The sequence below is a fragment of the Eucyclogobius newberryi genome, unplaced genomic scaffold (assembly GCF_026437365.1).
Source record: "Eucyclogobius newberryi isolate DKJ021-1_F unplaced genomic scaffold, fEucNew1.0.hap1 SCAF_22, whole genome shotgun sequence".
NCBI lineage: Eukaryota > Metazoa > Chordata > Actinopteri > Gobiiformes > Gobiidae > Eucyclogobius > Eucyclogobius newberryi.
The window spans coordinates 21,081,489-21,106,069 of record NW_027315857.1 but is presented as its reverse complement, the minus strand read 5'-3'; the positions used below and the strand labels follow the sequence as shown (position 1 = coordinate 21,106,069).

At 40.5% G+C, this 24,581-nt stretch overlaps 1 protein-coding gene across 1 annotated transcript in view; it reads right to left on the bottom strand.

Annotated features, from left to right (window-relative positions):
• Nucleotides 1–1,966: 1,966 nt before the first annotated feature.
• The window catches only part of cyp26b1 (cytochrome P450, family 26, subfamily b, polypeptide 1), a 45,493-nt gene continuing 22,878 nt past the window's right edge, over nt 1,967–24,581 (bottom strand). The window contains exons 3-7 of the mRNA XM_072458753.1: nt 13,430–13,548; nt 12,651–12,807; nt 10,150–10,302; nt 5,453–5,737; nt 1,967–4,470 (exon numbers count right to left, since the gene is read on the bottom strand). Of these exons, the coding sequence (XP_072314854.1) occupies nt 4,078–4,470; nt 5,453–5,737; nt 10,150–10,302; nt 12,651–12,807; nt 13,430–13,548 (1,107 nt within the window). The 3' untranslated portion in view covers nt 1,967–4,077. The remainder of the gene's footprint in view (nt 4,471–5,452; nt 5,738–10,149; nt 10,303–12,650; nt 12,808–13,429; nt 13,549–24,581) is intronic.

Sequence of the window (24,581 nt, the reverse complement as noted above, 5' to 3'; positions counted from 1 at the left end):
GGTGGAACAGTCTCTCACTGAAGCTGCTCTCCAGAGCGGACAGAGTGTCCTGCAGGGGGCGACACTCATGGTCCAGCATAGCTCGTCAAGCCATTTCATGTAATGATGAAATAGATCCGCGCTTGGTTTGTCGTCTGCGTTTGCGCCGGTCCGCGAAAGGCGAAATTTACGACTTGTCAAGACTGTAGAGGTGGAAAGTGACAAAGTAAACACGTAAAAAAAGCATCGTAAATGTTTTATGTATCTGAGTACATCATACATATAATGAAAGTGAATGCCTTTTACTTTACGCTACATTTGAGAGCAGGATGTGTACTTTCCACAACATTAGTACTTTCCATATGGTTTGAGGGGTGGAATTTTAGCACTTTTATGGTCCGTCTAAAGGTACCACAAGCAACCACAACCCCAGCTACGATATAAAGTGTTTATTGGCATGTGAGAAACATGAACAACACAAATGTAAAGAAATGGATGCGGTTTTGGGGCTTCTGTTTGCTCCCGGGCCTCAATACCCCCATCTAGGACACAAATTGGAATAATAATTAGAAGAGGGTCGAAGGGAGGGGCACGAAGTCACAAACACTGATGTGTGTGACCTGGATGCTTCAATAGTGTAGCCGCAGGAAGGGGCGTGAAAGGGGTGTGGTCCTGCTCCTGAACATAAGATAACAAACTCATCTTCATTCAATTTCTTTTTTCTGTCCATCAATATATTTCAGCACCGGTTTGACGCCTCGTGCTAATCTGCTCAGATGATTTCAGTCATGTTTCCCTTCCCGAGCAGGCCCCCGCGGCACTCGTACGTCTCACGGAGTTGCGAAGCGGCGCGCCCGACCGATCATCCTTTTTCCACATGTGCGGTCACATTCATCCTCCGCTGTTTTCCCCTCGCTCACGCCGATCTTCATCAAGGGTCATTATTTCTGCCGGTGAGCTGAATCCAACGCCGCCGGTGTCTCTGTGTCTCTGCATCGCAAATGAAGGATAATAGTTCCCCTGTAATCCTTTGGAACAGGCCTCGGTCACAGTCGTGGACCACGACGGAGTGGACGATATCCACTGTGTCTCGGCAGGGACGATATCCACTGTGTCTCGTCGCTCTCCGTCGTCGTCTTTTGCATCAACTTTGAAACAGACTCAAGATTGAGGCGAGTCGAACGCTAACTTGCTTTTCAACCAAGCCATTCGCACAAACAACTCTCCTTCAACGCCATCGCCAAAACTTGCCTGAAGACGCTTGACTTGCTGGAGTCCAAGCACAAACATTTAGAATAGATCTATTTATCTGTCTGTGTCTTTGTTTGTAGTAGTATTGTGAGAGTTTCCAAAGAAGACACTCTAGAAAAGCCAAAGATGTGTGTGTTATTTATTTATTACGTATTTTCTTGCTCAGTAAAGATGGCCGCTCTTGTCCAGGGGTGTCCAAACTTTTTTCACCGAGGGCCGCATTTTGAATCTTGTACAGAGCAGAGGGCCAAAAACAACCTGAAATTGAAGTGAACCATTCGACATGTTGAGCCTCCACACCTTTCATAAGACTTGGAACTTTAATATTAGGTTGGTATGACACCAATATGCTTGAATTTGTCCAATTTTAGAGTGAAAAATACTCATTTTTGTTGTTTGGACCAACTTAGCAGGAAGCTGGAGGGCCCCCGGACCGTAGTGTGGACGTGCCTGCTCTTGTCAAACGCAGAGGACACAATCCTTCCGGAGACAATTAAGTATTTTATGGTTTAATATTTGAACATTTTTAGCACATTTGAAAAGTCGATTTGCCAGTTTTGTTTGAAAAATGTTGTTAGAAATAAGAGTTAGGGCGGCATATTACCTTTTTTATGATTTGTAACCATATAAAAGTTATTCATTGTGTTGATTGATCGATTGATTTTTGTCTACATTTAATCAGAAATATTACCAATAGGTGTTTTATAAAATATTGACAAATGAAAGCAGTTTGTAGTTTTGTCTTGTTTATTACAGGAGTACATTTACAGATCACGTAACAAAAAGGAACAGAGGAAAAGTTGAAAAAAACATTCATATTTAAACTAAGTTGTTTTCTGTAAAAAGAAGTACAAATATTATATACACAACAAGAGAAGGAAGTGTAGTCGCATGGCACTTACAATACACATACCTCGCAACAAGTGCTTTCTGTTTTCATAATTAATATCAAATAAAATGCTGTGATAATAAGTCTGAATAACAAACCAACATAATAATTATTACAGTAAAATCAAATATTAACATTTTAAACACTGTTTACAATATAGCTGTAATACATAACATTCTAAATACATCCAATATTTACCAAAGACCTTCTCATTTAGGCTAAAATCTCTATAGAATAAAAATAGCATTTCAAATATTTTATAACAACAATATTAATCGTACAATAACATTAAGGTTATTAGTCGATAGCTGATTTTTCCCCGTTGTTTGCTAAAGAGAAGAATATTGTACAAATTACTATACACTATAGACTAATAATGCTATTTTGTTTTTCACAAATGCAAATATTAGCTAAATATTATCAGCTAAATTTATATAGTAAAAAAAGGAAGAAAAATGTTGTTGAAAACTAGTAAAACTCTCAAATAGAAAATGTACACAAGAGAAGCAGCAAAAAACAATTTATATATATTTGAATAAATCAGTGGTGTGGTTGTTAGCGTTGAAACTGGCACAGGCTGGACTCCTGGAGTACAATCGTCCAATCAGAAAAGCCCTCGATTCTCGCTTCCGTAATCTCATTGGTTCGTCCTTTCATCGCTCTCGGTTCGAATTGTCCCAGAGTTTCAACTTAAAAAGTCCCAGAGTTTCAAAAAAATAAAGGCCGGTTTAAAGACTTCCCGTGGAGTTTGATTGTGCAACCACCTCAATCCATAAATCTCTTTAGCTAATAAAGTTGCTTAAGCCATTTGTTGTTGTTTTCTTTTCTTTTTTTTTGTCTTTTTTCTTGCATTTTAGCGTTGCCGTTGCCAAAATAGATATGGTACATTACAAACAGAATGACAAAGCAACACTTAAGCAGCATGTGTGTAAGTCTTCAACCTCCGTTTTCACCCTTAGCATCAAAAATTGACGTTGCTAATAATACAATCTTACGTAGCTCTTGAACGACCAATGCGCAGGTTAGAAAATCTTCAATTGTTACAAACGTTGGCAAAAACTGTCAGGGAAGTTTGTTGACTGGAAGATTTTTTTTGTAGACACATAAAACTCCTGTGACTGTTAGCAAGTTAGCGTCAAAAGCTAACCGTAACGCTACCTCGACGCTAAGTTCATGGATTTCCGCTTCCTATTTACAGGAGCCATCTTGAATAAGTTAAATTGTTCAGACGATATAATACTTTGAATTGTTTTTCCATCGCTCGGAAACCCATGGATCGTTGGTTAGCATTTTTAGCGTTAGCATTTGAGGTGTCTTGTTCATCTTTGCCACATTTTGAGATCATTTCCAACCTGTGCAATGATAACACTGCATTTGAACTCTAATAGCCTTGAAATAACTGCAACCTGAACTGAATGAACCTCCAACGGCGGTCGATCTTTCAAATATTCCCAACGAAAATAAACAAAACAACGAAATTTAACTAGAAAGAATTCAAAGTTAGCCTAATCAAACTAATTTACCCTGATTGACAAAACAAAAATGATTCCTTGGTTTAGTTGCGGCTAAATGCTAATATATCGTTCTCTTTCGATCTATATACCCTGTTTAATCCAACTTTCTACTTCTAACTCTTATCGTTTCGTTTTCCCGAGGTACATTTCTCGCTCTCTTTCCCCTCGCCTCTTGTGCACTCCCTACGTTTCTTACCGTTTCATTTCATAACTTTATCGTAAATGTGATCCGTCTTAAAAAATAACCCTGACTAACAACTTTTTGGCAGCTTCTTCCTTTGTACGAAGAGGGTCCAGATTCAGCTGGTGCGTATTTTAAGTCAATGCAAAAGGAACTTCCAGCAACAAAAGGGCAGAAGAAGAAGGAAAAACATGACTTATTCATTTATATATTTTCGTTTCTTCTTTAGACATTTCACGATTTGCAGCGTCGCTTCGGCCGACCTAAACGGTAGCGCCCAAAAGCTCCTCCGTCTTGGCCATGATTTCGTTTTGATTCGAGTCCAGGCCGTAAAACTTGACCTTCAGCCCGTCGACCGGATGCATGACCGGCACCGTGATCATGCGGGGGAAACTCCGCGTGGCCAGCTCGAAGCGGCTGGTGCTGGCCAGCTCGACGGCCAGCAGGCGGAGGAACAGCGTGGCGAGCTGTTTGCCGAGACAGGAGCGGACGCCGCCCCCGAACGGCAGGTAGTGGAAGCGGCCCTCCTTGTGCTCGCACCGCTCCTGGCTGAAGCGGTCGGGGTCGAACGCGTCCACGTCCTTGAACACGGAGGAGGTGTCGTGCGTGTCGCGGATGCTGTACATGACGCTCCAGCCTTTGGGGATCTGGACTCCCTGGAAGAGCCAAAGAGGAAACAAACACAAGTGAGAATACGTCGGAGTTCGCTGTTTATAACACAATACATCAATCTGTCACAGTCTGCTCCACTCCCTTGTTAGCCACGCCTCCTCATCAGGCCCACTCCCTACACCTGTCTCTGCTCCACTCTACCTCTTAGCCACGCCTCCTCATCAGGCCCACTCCCTACACCTGTCTCTGCTCCACTCTACCTCTTAGCCACGCCTCCTCATCAGGCCCACTCCCTACACCTGTCTCTGCTCCACTCTACCTGTTGGCCACACCCAACTTCCTACACCTGTCTCTGCTCCACTCTACCTGTTAGCCACGCCTCCTCATCAGACCCACTCCCTTCACCTGTTGGCCACGCCTCCTCATCAGACCCACTCCCTACACCTGTCTCTGCTCCGCGCTACCTGTTGGCCACGCCTCCTCATCAGTCCCACTTCTTACACCTGTTGGCCACGCCTCCTCATCAGACCCACTCCCTACACCTGTCTGCTCTGCACCTGTCTTTTTGGCCCAGTTTTAAGCCCTGTGCTACGACTGTGTTACGACTATTAGTCAACGCGTAAGGTTCCAACATGTGGAACGAAACTTTGTACATTTCATCACGGCTACAATGAGTCCAGCGTAACCGAATACTGTGGCCTTTACAAACCGATGTAATCCACACGCGTTTCAACGTTTTGTTTCATTTTCACATCACGGCAGCTGATTCTCGCCCCGCGTCATTTGTTTTCATTACACCATGTGCGATCACGTGACACTTGTGGAAAACCCCCACTGAAATCGGCCAGTGTGCGGTGTCAGTGTTCATCCAAAACCCTTTTCCAAGGACATTTGAGCTCCACGGACAAAATGACATGCCCACAAAAAGCAAAGAAACACATTTTATCGGTTATGCTGCCCTCACACAAAAGGACGTTGCATAACCGCCGCACCACCCTGTACGGTCGTCACGTCCGGTAAACTTACGTCAAGCTCGAACGTCTGCATGGCGGTGCGGTAGGCCCCGGACACCGGCGTGAAGAGCCGCAGCACCTCCTTGATGACGCAGTCCAGGTAGCGCAGGCTCACCACCGTGTCCAGCCGCAGCTCCGACTCGGGGCAGAGGCGGCCGTTGTGCAGCAGGCCGCGGGTCCGCAGCTCGTCGCGCAGGCGCTCCAGGACCTGCGGGTGGTGGAGGAGCTGCATGATCAGGGACGTGCTGGCGCTGGCCGTGGTGGCGAAGGCGGCGAAGATCAGCTCGATGGTGGACTCCTGGGGAAAGGGGCGGAGAACGGAGAGGGTCAAGACCTCGCTCAACACCGCGATCATGAGGTATTTGGGTCTAGGCATGCGACGGCGACAGAAATGCGGTGTCATCGTGTCAGAATATACATTGAATTATCATCGTCTTTGCTTAAATGCATCGTTTTCTGGCAGCAAAAGCTAAAGAAATAGCGGGAACTACATTGACCCTGAGACTTCCTTCCATTTCAGTGCAAAAAATGCAAAGAAATAATTCTTGGCAAGCACCTTTTATGTCTTAGTTGCTGATTCGTACCAAGGCATTTTAAAATATTTGGTTAGCCACAGCAAAATATAACAAATATATCTTTACCACAAAATGAATATCATGATAATATTGCTCTGTGAAATTTACACTGTTACATCTCTACATTAGGTAAATGACGATAAAAATGCTACTTCAGCAGATTCACGCGATACATGATATTTTGGCGACATCGAGTTTCGTTGTTTCTACGTTTAAAGCCGCGTGAACAGATTTCCAAACTGCGAAAGGAGGAAGTAGGTATTTAAATCCCTTTAAGTAGCTACTACACACTTGCATTCGTTTTCGGAGTCGTGCACAGCTTTAGAACATCTTTTTAAGACATGGAAGCTATTGCACACGTCAGTTCTCGCGCTATTTAGACTTTGGTGCTATTTAGACAAACTTTTACTGATCGACAGTTGAAATTACTTGGGAACAGCAGCTCACACATTATTCTCTTATACGTCTGGGTTTGCGATCGATAAAATACTTTGGGGGGGAAAACAAAATATGCTAATTTAGAAAAATACACTCAGGAGCATGAATGCAGTTTATGCTGAAGTCACTTTCCCAGAACACGCCTCATTGGCCAGCCTCTATCTTGATTTCATTGAGCTACAGGTAGATTCAACCTATCACAGTGAAGCGTGGAATGTAGCCAAAACAAGAAAAAAAGCGGGCTTAAGTCCCCAGGAAAGAACATTACCATTTTTAGCATCCAATTAAGGATATTTACTATGCTTTTACTCTAAAAGGAAAAACAGGTTTGATTGTTGCTTCCAGGTTTACTCTAATTTCCCGTATTAACATGAAATATGCTAGCTAATCCGGACCTACAGCTTTGGTTGTCCAAACGCTCCCTCTTTACAGGTCTTGATAAAAAGAATGGGTCAAATGCAGAATTATCTAGGCCATTGAATCGGGTTTTCTTCGCCGGTTCCATTGTTATCGGCGAAGAAAAGCGCGCGCGATCTCTGTTTTTGGAACACTCTCTCGCTCGCGCTCAGTTTTTCACCTCAACGTTTTCCCAACGCTGTTTTTAATCGTGTCCCGCAGACCTGCCAAAGCCACATTTGTGATATGGAAAGTCAAGTTGTTATTATTGTAGAGTGTGCCGGAGAGCGAGCGGAGCGGCCCTAAATCCCACTTGTCTTTACTTTGCGGCGAGGCCAGTTGGACAAAGTGGAAACATAGATGATGCAGAGACGGCGACGAAGACGAGAAGAGAAGGGGGCGTGTTGTTTTGGTTTGGCAACGTATCCAGAGCGAACTGAAGATAACCGCCTCGACTATTTATAGATTTGTTTTGCCAGATCAGCGATAAAAAGCAGCTAGCTACCGCCATTCGTTCTGTTTGATTCAGATCTTATCAAGCCGTTGGCAGGTATAGCGACGACTTTAATTCATTTCAATTTGAAGGTGCTCTACGTAACCATGGGGATGTAATCGCATTGCCTGGAATGTTGCACAGCGTGGCATTAAATGTATCTATCTCAAACAGTTGATGCTGGCAGTTTTTTTGCGGTGTTTTTGAGCAATTTTGGTCGCTCGACGTCTAAGTTTTAACCAAGAAATAACCAAATTGTTCTGTTTGCATGTTTTATTGTTTCGTTTGATCGACCTGCAACTGTTGATTAGTTTGGGACATTGTAACTTACATTTTTCTCCCACAAAGACACAAGAGCAGCCCTTAAAGTAGCAACGACACACACCGAGCTTTACAATGTTGTACTGAACAAGACTTTGACACATCCCGCTGAAGGATTTGACAATATCTAATTCTAAGCCTGATTTGTTAAAGTTTTACTCAAAATTTGAATTTGTACAACCAAATTTTCTGTAAGATCTAGAGCTTGTTTGCTAAAAAAGCAAGAGTTCCAAACTGATCTATAAGATGTTTTCCTCTTCACCTGCAAAGTCTCGACCTAATGCCAAACTGTGGAAAATTCCAGGCAAAGCAGTGACATCTCCATGGAGACAAACATACCTCTGATAAATGAAATAGTTTTTGTGTCAAATACCAAGCCTTAAGTGTTTTGATTTTGTGATTTATGACTATTTATTACGATGTTTTAAATTATTACTATTATTATTATTTTTATTTTTTATTTGATTGCATTGATTTATTTGATTGTATTGATTATATTGATTTCATTTATTTATTTTATTTATTTTATTTATTTTATTTATTTTATTTATTTTATTTATTTTATTTATTTTATTTATTTTATTTTATTATTATTTTTTTATGCTTGACCTGGTCCAATAAAACTTATTTTCTATTTCACGGGGAAATGACCCGTGTTAAGCTCAAATAATATTGACTCAATGATTTTGTCTTCAGAACTGTTTTGACTGTGAACGTTTAACCTGGTGAAACACGCCCGCGCGGCTCGCCCTGGACACACTCGAACACATCTATTTGTTCTGGGGGCCACAAACTGTCAAGACGCATTATGTAACTCAAGAGCCAAAGAGTTTTTAATTCCTCAAAAGTGGAACGTTTGGGGGAAAATGTGCCGCCGGCGTCCAAAGTCAACAGTCGGCGTTAAAAAGCGAAAACAAAACGAGAGAGTCTGTTAAGCCCTCGGCCTCATCGCGGTGTCCAAGAGCGAGAACGGCTTTAAAGTGAAGAGGAGAACGCTGTTTGTACTCGCCGTGTGTGAGAGAGAGAGATGGAGGGAGAGAGAGAGAGAGATGGAGGGAGAGAGAGAGAGAGATGGAGGGAGAGAGAGAGAGAGATGGAGGGAGAGAGAGGGAGAGAGCGAGAACGGCTTTAAAGTGAAGAGGAGAACGCTGTTTGTACTCGCCGTGTGTGAGAGAGAGAGAGATGGAGGGAGAGAGAGAGAGAGAAAGAGAGATGGAGGGAGAGAGAGAGAGAGATGGAGGGAGAGAGAGAGAGAGATGGAGGGAGAGAGAGAGAGAGAGAGAGGGAGAGAGCGAGAACGGCTTTAAAGTGAAGAGGAGAACGCTGTTTGTACTCGCCGTGTGTGAGAGAGAGAGAGATGGAGGGAGAGAGAGAGAGAGAAAGAGAGATGGGGGAGAGAGAGAGGGAGAGCGAGAGATGGAGGGAGAGAGAGAGGGAGAGAGAGAGATGGAGAGAGAGAGAGAGAGATGGAGGGAGAGAGAGAGAGAGATAGAGGGAGAGAGAGGGAGAGAGCGAGAACGGCTTTAAAGTGAAGAGGAGAACGCTGTTTGTACTCGCCGTGTGTGAGAGAGGGAGGGAGAGAGATGGAGGGAGAGATGGAGGGAAAGAGGGGGAGAGAGAGAGAGGGATGGAGGGAGAGAGAGAGGGAGAGAGAGATGGGGGAGAGAGAGAGGGAGAGCGAGAGATGGAGGGAGAGAGAGAGAGCGAGAGATGGAGAGAGAGAGGGATGGAGGGAGAGATGGAGGGAGAGAGAGAGACAAGGGAGAGAGGGGGAGAGAGAGAGGGGAAGACGGTTGGATATGCAACATTTTTTTTGCTATTCTTATTATTTAGAGTTTTGTACCAGATTTCTTATTATGAACTTAGTTTTAATATTGCAATTTGTGAACGACTTTGTCAAAGATTTTGTGGATTGCAGCAAGAGCTAGAATTTGTATTATTTTTATGTATTTATGAATTACTTTTCTATATTTCTTTGTTTATTGTACATCTATTATACAAGGGCTGTCCAAAAAACACAACTAGAATTACATCATGCGTTCGTTTCAATAAATTTCAATAAGTTTCAATAAGTTTCTGTGATTTCAATCGATTGAGCCTAAAAGTCACTGGGAATGAGAAAATAAACCATGAATAAATCATCTCTGTTTTGACCATTGTGATCAGTCCTCAGTTCTCTGCTCGACGCCAGCGATTTGACCCTTCTCAAACACACCGACATCGTCTCCATGATCGCGGGATTCGTCTTTCCACGCGGTCGTTTCAGAAATGAGAAGCCGCTCACCGCGTCAGTCGGGTTTAAATACCGTGTAATCCTCCAAACACGGATATAAACTGACATTTCTGCACTTTACTGGCAAATATTACGATCCGTTCAGCATTTACAGAGACATTTTCGGCACTTTTCTGTTGCATTGTTAAAATATCGCTCGAATATTGTAATCGAAATGAGGCAAACAAATGTTGAGGTGGTCAGACAGTTCGTACCTTGAGCTCCTGCATGGTCAGCTCGGCGCCGTTCTCTTTGGCGCTCTCCATCAGGACGTCCAGGGCGTCGTTGTAGTCTTTGCCCTGGGACAGAGGCTTCTCCAGGATGGCCTTCTCGATGCTCTTCTGGAGCGTGTCGCGCGCCCGGATGCCCTGGAAGCACAGCCCGCCACGCCGTTAGAACAACCGACTCAACCATGTTCAAAGTTTGGGAAAAATGCTTGAATAGCGACTGAACCATTGAAAACGACAATAGGCCATTTTTGCGCTACTTTCTGTTACTTTAATGAGCTTTTAAACGACTTGTTTGAGTTTATTCTGCATCTGAGACGATTTGCATTTCCATTAAGTCACTTATTTTGTACTTTAATAATACAAAACAGATTCTCACAGATCTGAATTGACGGAAAAAGCCTGGTTGTGTAATTACCGTAATTTCCGGACTATAAGTAGCTTCTTTTTTCATAGTTTTGGCCGGGGTGCGACTTATACTTATATTTATACTCATAGACTTATACTCCGGAGCGACTTATATGTGATAGTATTTGTTATTTTCACACTTGCAACCGCATTTCATACTCCAGTGCGACTTATATGTGTTTTTTTTCTTCTCTATTATGCATTTTTTGGCTGGTGCGACTTATACTCCAGTGCGACTTATACTCCGGAAAATACGGTACTAAAGCCGTCCTGATGGCGCATTTCGAAGTGTAATATAAGACTATGACCATATTGAAAGCAAAATGAGCTGCAGTAAGATATTAGCCCGATAAAACACTTTGTAGCTAGTTTTTTTGTTTGTAATTTGACCCTTCGAAGCTCAAATAATCGTAGTTAATGTAAAAAATCTAAACACAAAAAGCATTTTCTCTGCTAGGGCAAAAACAGAAAGATACATACAATAAATATCAAGCCCTAAATATAGGAAATAACGCTTTAAAATAAGTTTTGTTTGTAAAAAGCATTCTCTGCAAGGCAAAAAAAAGGTACATACGATAATTATGTACAAAATATTGCATTAAAATAAGTTTGCTTTATAAACAATTAATAAGCCATTAATAAGCACAAGTTATACGTTTGTAGATGTTATAATACCTTATGTTAATAGGCCATAAACAAAAACATGTGTCAATATGTTACACATATGTTACAAATCGGCTCATTAAAGTGTTTTCAATACAAGAAAATGTAAATATAAAGTGCTTATAAAAGAATAACTAGTGCTTATTAACACATTATAAATAGTTTACCAAGAAACCTTATTTTAAAGCGTCACCAGAATAACTTTAAAGCACTTGAAACGCACTTGAATTTGATCTTTTTAAAAGGTTTCGTGACTGTTTTTAAAATTGCATACGTCTGACTTTAGCCAGGAAATCCCCCCGCGCCGCCTGGGTTTGTTTGGGGAAGCCACCCAAGCCGAAACAGCACCCAAAATGTCTACAATTATCCTCATTTATCACCAAAAAGTATAGCACGGGCGTCCGACAGTCCGCAGTAAATAATATCGTTCGTTGTAAGGTTTGGGACGTTCGTTTATTATCTCAAAAGTTCAGGAAGATAAAATGAGCGGCTACAACAAATATACAGTGACATTTAGTGTATATTTAGAAATGAAGAGTTTAACTATGTCAGTGAGATTAAGTACAACGTGCTCCGGTTTAAATATGTCAAAATTCAAGTTATTTTGATGAATAAATAGGAAAGCCTGATATAATAATAATCGTGACCATTTTAGAAGTATTTTCTGTCTGTGATGTTTATGTGTCTGTTTATATCGCAATAACTCTATTTTCACAATCAAAAAGTTTGGATTTATTCCAGGTACGTTTCAGCACATTTCTGATGAATGTTGTTTAAGTTGGTCTATAGTCCTTTCTTTTCATGAGGATTTCCACATTTCTATCCATCTATTTTATTTATTGTATTATTTAATGAATTTGTATTTTTTATGTATTTACATTTTAATTAAATTGTACTAAATTTAATTAGATTGTATTTTATTTTATTTATTGTATTATTTTGTATTATTTGTTTGATTGATGTGTTTTTCATTTATTTATTTGAATATGTATTACATTTAATTAGATTTTAAATTGTATTATTTATTTAATTTATGTATTTTTTATTTATTTATTTAAATTTCAATAAAAAAATATTAAATTGTACTACATTTAATTAGATTGTATTTTATTTATTGTATTATTTATTTCATTTATGTATTTTTATTTATTTAAATATTTATTACATTTCACTACATTTAATTAGATTGTATTTTGCTTTATTTATTTAATGTATGGATTTTGTTTTTATTTGTATTAAGTTTTAATACATTTAATTAGATTGTATTTTATTTTATTTATTTTAAAACTATTTTTTACATAAAATAAAAATATACAAAAGAAGGGTTAAAACACACTGTTAAAAAGAAAAGAGTGCCATTTTGTCCTGCAAATGTGATTATAGATGGATGGATAGATGGTTCTAGCGCGTTCTCTCACCTTCCTGTAGCCGCTGAAGGGCAGGTCGATGGGCAGGCTGAACAGATTGTCCACGAAGTCCTGGAAGGTGGAGAAGAGGTGCTTCATCTCCTCCTCCGACACCCTGAACCCGAGCAGCACCCGCACGGCCATGGTGAAGGACAGACGCTGGCTCTCCCTGGACAACACAGAACTGCCTTAGAAACTGTGGTTCTCCTCAAGGTTGCTACTTTTACCCAGAGGTGTTTGTCGTACTTTTTTACTCACAGAAGTCGCGTTTAAGGACAAGACTTTGTTTAGAATGATTTAGGCTTAGTAACAAGTTAACTAATACTCAAACCTTAACAATTAATCCTAACTTTAACCTTAATTAAGTAGTTACTAAGCCTGAATCATGCTTAATATACCGATTGTTCATTATGAATTAAGTCTTTGTTCATGGTTTGTTAATGTAAATTTAAGGTGTAGCTATTATAAAGTGGAACCAATACTTTTTAATTTGCACTTTATGTAACGTTTCTAGTTGGGAAACTCCACTTTTGTGCCATTTGAAAAATAAAAATATACATTACAGGGCTACAGTTTATTTTCAACCAAGTTTGGTGCAATAAAAAACAGGATTCCGTGTTTTTTTTAGCTGTGATTACGGTTATTAATGATATTGTATCCAAAAAACGCACAACGAACTCTTCCAGAAAAAAAAAAATTCTGGAAGAGTTCGGACAGAGTCTGGAACATTTATTGTATTAAAGGCTCGGAGGACGCGGGTCAAACGCCTTGTCCTCGCCTTGTCCCGTTACCTGTAGACGTTGATGGGTTCCGGGTTGGAGCTCCAAACCCGCAGACTCTCCTGGATCACCAGCTGGATCTTGGGTAAGTACGACTGCAGCGCCTCGTGACTGAACACTTTGGCGAAAACCTGCAACAGAAAACAACAACCGAGGCAAACGTCAGTGACAAATACAGCTTTTTACGTCTCAAATTATATTCTAATATTCTAGTCAAATGGTTCGAATCGAGCAATATTTTTAATTTACTTTCATTTTGTATGTAATATATGTGAGATTTCTCCATTGTGGGCTGAAAAATTAACGTCATTCTGATCAAAATTGCAATTTAAATGGTCGCAATTAGCAAATCGTACCCACTGCAGCTATTTTCACAAACACAATTCAATCTGCAAGTCTTATTCTGTACAAAACCTGCAAACTCTTTAGTATAAACCTTGACAAACATGTTCTTAAAGGCATGTGATTCGTTCATCAGTTCATATTTCGGTCTTCTTTCAGCGGTTAAGACTCCTGGATGTGTTTAAAATGCGCACTACGGACAAAATCTCACTATTAAAAACATAAATCGCAAGTCGCAAAGTCGGAAAAATGGCAAGAAGTTCATATTTTAGACTATTATCATTGCAGATTTTGAGTATTTTTTAATTTTTACATTTTTGAGACTGAGATTGTATGTGTTGTGCCTCCATGTTTGTTTTCCCTTGACGCTTCCTTTGGATTTACCACTGAAACAAATGTATTTTAAGTACATTTCTCAGCGGAGTCAAAACACATCTTTAATAAAGTAATAAATCAGCAGTCAAACCCTCAACTTTTGAATTTTTTTTGCTTTTTTGGGCGATTTTTAAACGCACAATTTGTTGCCAAACCCGTCTCGTAGATATCTCGAATGTTGTGACAGTAATCTTGATTGGCAGAGACCGCATAATCTTTTTTTTCGGGGGTTGTTTCGGCGACACATGGCTTGAGTTTTCTGCTCAACGACTCGAGACTGGAACATCTGATTGGCCCCAAATTCACGTTCGGTCTGCTCCGAGTTTGCGAGTTGGAACGGGAGATTCGAGCGTCGGAGGACAAAGTATTGCAATGCGAGACGGACGAAACGGGACGAGAACTACGCGCCGTTTCAGGCCTAGAACCAGGTCTAACACAGGTTTAGGTCTAAGGATCCTAAACTAAACTGGACTAAACCTGGAGGTCGTTTCAAAACAGAAGTCTAAATCACAAGTTCCACCGGTCCACAAACGTTCCCTCGACGCTGCAGCTAAAATGACGCAACAGTAGTTTACATACTTCCTAAATTTTGGATTTCCCCCGTCGACAATGTGTTTATAATTTCCTGGTGATTGTCCGATTTTGGCCCCGTAACAGTTTAACTCTTTTAACGCTCTGAAATGTGTTGATTATGTCCCGCTGTTGCTTCAAGTAGCGTTCAGTGAGAATGTGGTCATCAAAGTCGGGCTATTTCACCGAGTTTATTCTTAGAAACGGACAGAAAAGTGACAGTTTGAGCTCGTTATCGTCAAAGTTAATGTTTGATGACTTAAGTCAGGATTTACTCAGCTCCGCTCTGTTTGCTGACATGATTTTTTGTTTCTGTTTTGTGATTTTTTTGCACTTTTACAGAGAAGTTGTTTGTTAGGCGATCGGTTCATAGTCCAAACGTGAATGTGATCGATCCAAACTCAAAAACGGGTCAAATCGGGCGATAACAGTGACATGATATGTACACGTTATTTTTTAGTTTTTTTATAACAGTTTCTTAAAGTGCCTCTGACAATTTAGACGACTCATCGAACTAAAATACATACATTTATATATTGAAAATTTTGCAATTATTTTTTTTTGCACAGAATAACAATTTATTTTGGTTTATAATGTCACTTCCTGTTTGTAATTGATGACATCACACTAGGAAATTACCCATCAACCACTGATAAAAACTCATGTGCTGTAACTTTTTTAAAAATTTGACGATTAAATTACATGAGAACGACTTTATTTTATTGAATTAATGTCTAAAAAAGTCAAAAAAGTTGTTTCTTTGTGTAAATTCTGCATAAAATTTGACTGGAATGAGTGTGTGATGTCACTTCCTGTCATTTTCTACACATTTTTCAACGTTTTCGCCACAAATACCTGCTCGATCGGTGTGAAACTATAATTTATACGTACAACAAGTATAAACACACCAAATAAAGTCAAAACTAGAAAACCGTGCAAACCTGTCATACGTCACTTTAATGAACGTTTAAACCGACAAATTGTCCTTTTTGACGGAATTACGTGCTTTTCTCAGCGATGTAGAACTCAACACTACTTCCTGTTATTTTCCGCTTTTAACATTTCTCCACAAACTTGAAAAAAACGGCGTTACACATTTACTACGACAATTAGAAAAAGCCGGAAAACCAGTCGCACACCGTTCGCAGACGAAGTGCCCGTCTGGTTCAGCCGGAGCGCGCAGCAAGGCCGGTGCCAGTCAAACTCCGGTTCTTGTGTTTTTTCTTCTGCGCTCACCGCACCATCGCTTCTCCTCGCGAGCCTTTTTATTTTGTCATTGAGCCGAATTTTCCTCTCATTTTCCCTCGCTGGCGTCGCCCCTCCTTTCGCTTTTAAGCTCCGTATGAATGAACAATGGGCCTCAGAGCTCACGTCCGTGCAGCAGACTCAAATGTGACCCAAAAAGTGAAGACGGGAGTTTAAAAGGCCCCGAAAACACAAACGAAACGTGTTGGTGCTGTTTTCAGACGTATTGCCAGCAGAGGGCGCGCGGCCCGGGGTGAAGCGCAGTTTAAATCAACAGCAAACAATAGCTGCGAGCTGATAAATATGCTCTTATAAAGATATTTCCTCATCAACAACATACCTGGTAAGAGTGATAGAAAGTAATGTATGATTTCATTAAATACAAATACTTTAAAGTGCCCCCTACAGGTCGGACGACTCATTGAACTAAAATGCGGTTTTAGTATAAGTAGTATAAAGTTGTATAAATGTTGCTAAAAAAAATAAAGTTATCCCAGAAGAGTTTTTTTTGGTTTATAATTTCACTTCCTGTTTGTAGTTGATGACATCACACTTGGAAATTACCCATCAAACACTCATCTAATTGCACTTTTTTTTTTTTTTTTAAAGCAGCTTTATTTTGTTGATTTATATGCAGAATGTCAAAAAAGTAGTTTTGTTTTGTAAATCCTGCATAAACTTTGACTGGAATGAGTATCCCTGGTGTGATGTCACTTCCTGTCAACAGATTTTTCAATTTTTCTCCACAAATACCTGCTCGACTGGTGTAAAACTATAATGTATGAGTAAAAATACACTGAATAGAGCCAAAATTTGAAAATGAAAAAATCTGTCATACGTCACTTTAAGTTCTAAAACGTGCAATGTCAAATTAAACTAAAGGGACTCAAGAGCACGTTTAAATGCCAAGAACAATGCAATTATTACAAAATATCTGTCTTTTTAATGTCCATATAGTGTCAACACATTCAATTATTGCTCAAATTGCTATTAAATATCATTGCACTGTGCCATAATGTGCAATCATACAATAGAAAAATATACCATTGATGAATGCACTGACTGGAAAAGCTGTGATTCTCAAACAACTAAGAGTTCCAACAGGACTAAAACTGGACTCAAGTGGGACTAAACCAGGTCTAAATGAGCTCCAGTAGAACACGAAAAAAACAACTCAAAGTAAACAAAAACAAACACCATTGTTTTAAAACCGCACATCCAAAGTACGGCATCAAACTAATCGCTTCACTCAAAAAGAAAATCACTGTCACCTTCAAAACGCAACATTTTCCACGCGCGGTGCCTGTAAACGCCGATAAACGCCTTTTAAACGGCGAGACAATGATTGGTTAAACTGCCTCGGAGCAAAAGGTCCCTGTGTTAGAGCAAATTTGGCCATTTAAGCCGCGTAATTGGACAATTTTGGGAGTCTCAGTGCCACTGCCACTACTGTACGCTCTGTCTGTCCGAGCGGGCGCCCAGAGGTAACTACCGGTCAAGCACACATTTCACACACCGCAATGTCACTTCAGGAGGCACCGGCTGCAGGTTGTGTTTTTTTTCTCCCGGCGAGGGTTTTGGGACCGCCGCGAGCACACACGTGACGATATTTAGGCCGTGTCGGTTTGAACGTGTCCTCAAAACGCTCATTTTAAACACTTTGCAGCAGTCTAAACGTATTTTTCACGTACGTGACACAGTCCTAGCATCAGAAGTGTTCATCCTGGTGAGTTTATAAGAGCTTCTCGCTACTTTAAGGGGCCACTGCTAACAACAGCTAGCGTGCTAACAGCGTAGCAGCGTCCTAAATATATTTTTCACATACTTAACACAGTCCTAGCATCCTAAATGTATTTTTCACGTACTTAACACAGTCCTAGCATCCTAAATGTATTTTTCACGTACTTAACACAGTCCTAGCATCCTAAATGTATTTTTCACGTACTTAACACAGTCCTAGCATCCTAAATGTATTTTTCACGTACTTAACACAGTCCTAGCATCCTAAATGTATTTTTCACATACTTAACACAGTCTTAGCATCCTAAATGTATTCTTCACGTATTCTTCACGTACTTAACACAGTCCTAGCATCCTAAATGTATTTTTCACGTACTTAACACAGTCCTAGCATCCTAAATGTATTTTTCACATACTTAACACAGTCTTAGCATCCTAAATGTATTCTTCACGTATTCTTCACGTACTTAACACAGTCCTAGCATCCTAAATGTATTTTTCACGTACTTAACACAGTCCTAGCATCCTAAATGTATTCTTCACGTACTTAACACAGTCCTAGCATCCTAAATGTATTCTTCACGTACTTAACACAGTCCTAGCATCCTAAATGTATTTTTCACGTACTTAACACAGTCTTAGCACCCGAAGTGTTCATCCTGGTGAGTTTATAAGAGCTTGTTACTGCTTTAATGGGCCACTGCTAACAACAGCAAGTGTGCTAATAGCGTACCAGCGTCACTTCCTGGTTGTTGGACAATAAAACACTCATTTTAAACACATTGCAGCAGTCTAAATGTATTCTTCACGTACTTAACACAATAGCATCCTAAATGTATTCTTCACGTACTTAACACAGTCCTAGCATCCTAAATGTATTCTTCACGTACTTAACACAATAGCATCCTAAATGTATTCTTCACGTACTTAACACAGTCCTAGCATCCTAAATGTATTCTTCACGTACTTAACACAGTCCTAGCATCCTAAATGTATTCTTCACGTACTTAACACAGTCTTAGCATCCTAAATGTATTCTTCACGTATTCTTCACGTACTTAACACAGTCCTAGGATCCTAAACGTATTCTTCACGTACTTAACACAGTCCTAGCATCCTAAACATATTCTTCACGTACTTAACACAGTCTTAGCATCCTAAATGTATTCTTCATGTATTCTTCACGTACTTAACACAGTCCTAGCATCCTAAATGTATTCTTCACATACTTAACACAGTCCTTAATGTATTCTTCACGTACTTAACACAGTCCTAGCATCCGAAGTGTTCATCCTGGTGAGTTTATAAGAGCTTGTTACTGCTTTAAGGGGCCACTGCTAACAACTGCTAGCGTGCTAACAGAGTAGCAGCGTCACTTCCTGGTTCTTGGACGATTAAATGCTGAGCTGTTTTTACTTTATACTGCATCTCTAATGGAGCAAGACAAAAATCGCTGCTTTGAATAAATGTGCTATGATAATATTTTATGTATATATTTTATGGTAAATCTATTTAATTCAAATATAAAATCATTACAATGGGATTTTTTTTTTTAAATATGTTTTTTTTGTGTGCAAATGAACAATAATGGTAATGATTGGTTCTTTTTCCTGTGGTGGATAAGTTGGCTGTAAATAAGAAGATATAACCTATAAGTCCCATATCCAGACTTACAGAATATTAACTAGTTTTTAATTGTCCTGTGTTGTCTTTCTTGTCATATTTAGTATTTGTAATCTGGCATGTTCACACTGTAGATGAAATACATTGTGACACATTTTCATATTCCGTTGCCACGGTGATAAAAGGAGAACACGCTTCACTCTGTCGCAGACACTGAGCTGCTAACACGCTCCATATGTCTGACATTATGTGAAAGTGAGTCTCACATGTAAAGAGTCCTTTCTTCTGGAGGCTCCGCCTCTTCCCGTCTGCTCCTGCCCCTCACTCACTACTACTACTACTACTACTCCTACTCCTACTACTACTACTACTACTACTTTTACTACTACTACTACTACTCATACTACGACTACGACTACGACTACGACTACGACTACGACTACTACTACTAGCTTCTGCCCCTCACTCTTGCTCCTGCCTCTCACACTTGGTCCTGCCTCTCACACTTGGTCCTGCCCCTCTCATTCTTGCCCCTCAAAGCTGTGACTCAGTTACATTTCTTCAAACATCAGTGCGAGTAACGAGCAGTAAACCAGAGCAGCTCACATGACGTTATCATGCGATGAGTCAGAAAAAAGTAGATCTGATCAGTAAATGTTCACTTCAATAATTGCCGTTTCACTTCAAACATTTCCAGCTCCTTTTCGACACCACAAAACTAAACACACACACGTTTCATCACATCACACAGAATCCATTTGTGTGATTGAAAGTCCAGAAGAAAAAAATATCTGAATCGATTTATTTTTCTTTTTTTTTCATCCAATTTTCTTTGAAGCAGCAGAAAACAGTTAAATAATGGTTTTGTTTCTTTGGTAATCGACCTCTTCTCTATTAAGACAAAAGTACAGACTGATCCCTGAGACCATATTATAATATTGTTACATCATATCATTCAGTGCTTTTATGTGACTTGATTCACATTCTTCTGTTTTCATGCATTATTGGATCAAAGCACAAGCAGGAAGAGTTCGTTTAGATAATATATATAGATAATAAATATTCTTGACTGTTTTAAAATAGATTCATGAGTTTTGCTGTATAAATTCACTATATTATAAAAATCACTGGGTGCACGGTGGCAAAGGCGGTTAGCGCTCTTGCCTCCCAAGAAGGAGATCATGGGTTCGATTCCCGGACCAGACCAACATCACATGATCTCTCTGGGTGGAGTTTGCATGTTCTCCCCGTGTTACCGTGGGTTCTCTCCGGGTTCTCCGGCTTCCTCCCTCCGTCCAAAGACATGCATGTGTTAGGTAAAATTGGCGACTCTAAATTGGCCCTAGTCTGTTATGTCTCTGTGTTGGCCCTGCGACAAGTTGGCCACTGTCCAGGGTGTACCCCGCCTAAGGTCCGAAGTCACTGGGATAGGCTCCAGTCACCCGCGACCCCAAAAGGGAACAAGCGGTAGAAAATGGATGGATAAAAATCACTATTTGACTGACCCCAAAAAGACATTTTTAACACTATTTTTTTCAAATATAATCTTCATTTCAGCCAATTCTGCTGTATATTGTGTTAAAGTATCAAAAATCAGCTCCTAATCGATTCTAAAACTTGTACCAATGCTAAAAATAAATCCCATAAACAGGACAAAATGTAATGAACAGTTTTGTTCATAAGTATTATAACACCACACGGTAACTACAGAAACTATTACTAGTACTTTGTGTTGAAAATTGCTGTCTATTGTTCAAATACAGTGTTTTTTGTTGTAATTATTGTGGTATGTAAACTGTTCCTTTGCGTTTTTAACATCCCCATTGTCTTAAACCCTGCGCACGGTGACTTCTCGAATCAGCCTGCTCTTTTCCAGACCCAGACGCACAGAAAACATGCTCCAACGATAATTAGTTTTAATGACTTGACCTAAACCAGTCTCGACCGTAGACTTGTTCCCAGCTCGGTTTGGCCTCGTAGTGGAAAAGTCTTGAGTGGGTTTTGGGCTTTACACAGCGGCTCTATGGAAAGTGGCTGGCACCGCTAAGCCACCAAAGCCTAATGTTCTGTGAGAAGACTGTTTTTCCGTCCAAAGCCACAGGCAGCGGCGGCGGGCGTACGAGCAGAGCAGCGCCGAGCCCACGTCAACACGGCAACGGCAACGGCTCTACGGGAGCCCACGCCGTTTTGCGCGAGAGTCGTGCGGCGGTGTTGGGACGCGTGTTTCGCCCGCGGGTCGCAGGAGAAGAAGAAGAGTCATTATCGGAGGAATTCTGATTCGTAAGCCTCACAAAACACTCTGTTTCAACTACCGTATTTACTGGAGTATAAGTCGCACCGGACAAAATATGCATAATAGAGAAGGAAAACACATATGTAAGTCGCACTGGAGTATGAAATGCAGTTGCAAGTGTGAAAATAACAAATAGTATCACATATAAGTTGCTTCGGAGTATCAGTATATAAGTATAAATATGAGTATAAGTCGCATCCCGGCCAAAACTATGAAAAAAGGTGCGACTTATAGTCCGGAAAATACGGTATGTCAGATTTGTGAGATCACAGGTGCAGCGCAGAGATCTTCCAGTTTCTTTTTATTATGATTTTTTGCTTTAAATGTTGTATTTAACTGGTAAGGTAATTGAAATTACTGTTTGTAAATGTGCAATAGAAATAAATTTGCACCTTGCACTGTTTCTTTTTGTGTGTTTTTTTTTTTTTTAGAACATAAAACAACAAAAACAACAGAATAAAGAAAATGAAAAGTGTGTACCAGAGTGAACACAAGGTACGTAAAGACCTTGCTCCGTTTTTAAGTCCGCAAGTCATCGCCAGACTCGTCCTGAGCGTGTCGGGGACAAGCTAGCTTCGTTTAACACCCCCTACGCAATTACCACTGCAGCCAGTAGATGGAGCTCCAACTCAAATCCTGACACAGGAAACGCTCGACTGCTACAGAGTCATGCGAGCTTTCTGTACAAAATTGCACCGCCCAATTTCGAATTTTACATGTTGTATTTCTTTCAAGGTAATTCAATATGATTTAAAGGTGCATTATGGGACTTTTCCTGTGTCGACCCTCCAAAAAATGCCTTGTTTTTTTCAAGGCATTTTTACCATGACTGTCAATAATAAAAATATATATAATAATAATGAATGTAATATAGATAATACAGTACTGTGGAACATTCCAGACAAGCCAGAGACTAGCAGGTGTCGTAAAACGTTGCGTCGTGTACCTTTAAGCGTTTATGCCCATCCTTACAGTACGATCTTACGACTGTCAAACACATCGAAAAAACATCTAGAAAACAACGTAAGACGTAAGATGTTTGGTTTTTCTGCAGTGAACACGAGCCACTGCGAGAAAGGGAAATCCAGGGTTCAGCGGATGAAGTTACGGCTTTGTCTGGTTTTATTGGGCAGAAAACGTGGCCACAAACGCCGCCAGCTCCTGCTCCGGACCACAAAGTCTCAGGTGTGATTTTATTCCACAACAAGAGGCGAAACGAGCTGCCCAGAAGTAAGAAAAGTGGACGAGATTTACTCTGAGCTCGACAGGCTTTTCATGGCGCGAAATTGAGCTTTTAATCAATATTTTTCCCTCTCCGAAAACATACCTGGAGTTTTATTTAGCCTCATTGGTCGACGGCCAACACCAAATCTCAGGAGCGCGTCTGATGGAACGTGATGTGTCTGTGTTTGTATCGTGTTCTAGAACTAAAGACGACAAAGCAAAGTTACTCAAGAGCAAGAGAGTGTTTATAGGGTAATAACAATATAAATATGTCCCGGGTTGGGTTCGGGTTAATAGCATTTTAAAAAGTGCGGGTAACTAAGTAGATTTGAATGCACTCGGTGGATTCATGGCTTATTTATGCGTCTTTCGTGGCTCGGCGTGTAATCTGAGACTTCCATCAACAGAACTGAGTGTATTTTTTGCTTATTCTTATCCAATTTTCTCTATTTTCTCTATTTTAGCCAAAGAAACAACAATATAATCCCGTCTTTACAGTCGGCGTGAAGTCAAGTGGTCAATAAACAGGACAGCTGGGGCAAATCAATGGTTTTGGAAACATCTGCTGGGACACGGGGCACAGGGCTCCAAACTGGAACTGTCCAGGGGAAAAGGGGACGCCTGGTCACCCTAGGTTTTCTCTAAAACAAGTCAGCTTTCCTGATAAACGATTGCGCTAACACTCAAATAAAAAGTGCACGATGTAACGTCTCTGCCTGTCACAATGAAGATGTTGTTGACTTGCCTAAGATGTTCCCGCAATAGCATTAGCATTAGCATTAGCATGACACGTTCTTCATAGATACAAGCGGATGAAAGAAGCTGAATGCATGTTGTGCCAAACAGTGGAATATTCCAGGCAAAAGCAACATCTCCATGGAGACAAGTGTGACAGACATGGAAAGTCACGTGTTACACTTTGAGATGACATTCCAGTGACATCTATCCATTAAAATGTTTTTGTGGCAGCTCCATGCCCAGATAAATGAAATCGATTTGGTTGCTAATCAATTTATACATAACTGAAAGCTAGTTTGTTGAGCATTATGTTATATTTTGTATAATCAAATATTGTGGCAAAACTGCAGCACTGATTCCGGACGCTCTTTTTAAAATATACCACCGTAAACGCCATCGAGAAAAACAAAAAAGCTCTTTCCAAATGACGAATGATTTACAAAATAAACCTAAATATTGATTTGACAGAGAGACACAAATACGCGACACATGCTGGTTATCGAGTAGTAAGTATTACGTCATTACCGCAAACGTTTTGCTCGACAAATCGTTTTTTTCTTCATATCGGTAAGTGATTCGATTGGAACACAGACGAGTCGTGTTCGCTGGTCAGGTGTGGCGGAGGCGGGACCCTGCTCTGCGCCGCAGAGAAAGCCCTCCTTTGTGCGGCATCGCGGGCCGTTTCCTAATCAAGGGTCATTACACGAGGTTAGTGCGGAGGTCTCCAGGGAACCAGAGGGGATCACAGCCCAGATTAGACCCAGCCGACCCCTCACGTCTCCGGCCACGTAACCTGACCTCCCGTCCTTCCTGTTACACGGTTCAAATTCAGTTATATAGACTTTTTTCTTTTCTTTTTTTCTAAACCGGGGCATTAGACGTGATGATGTAAGAGTTGTCCAAAGATGAAACACAGATACAAATCAATAGTCTTTTGAGCTAGCGCTGATGCTAAACCTGTGGCCATTCGTGAACAGTTTTTGAAATGAGCTTGAACTTTGTCGGTTTAGTTTT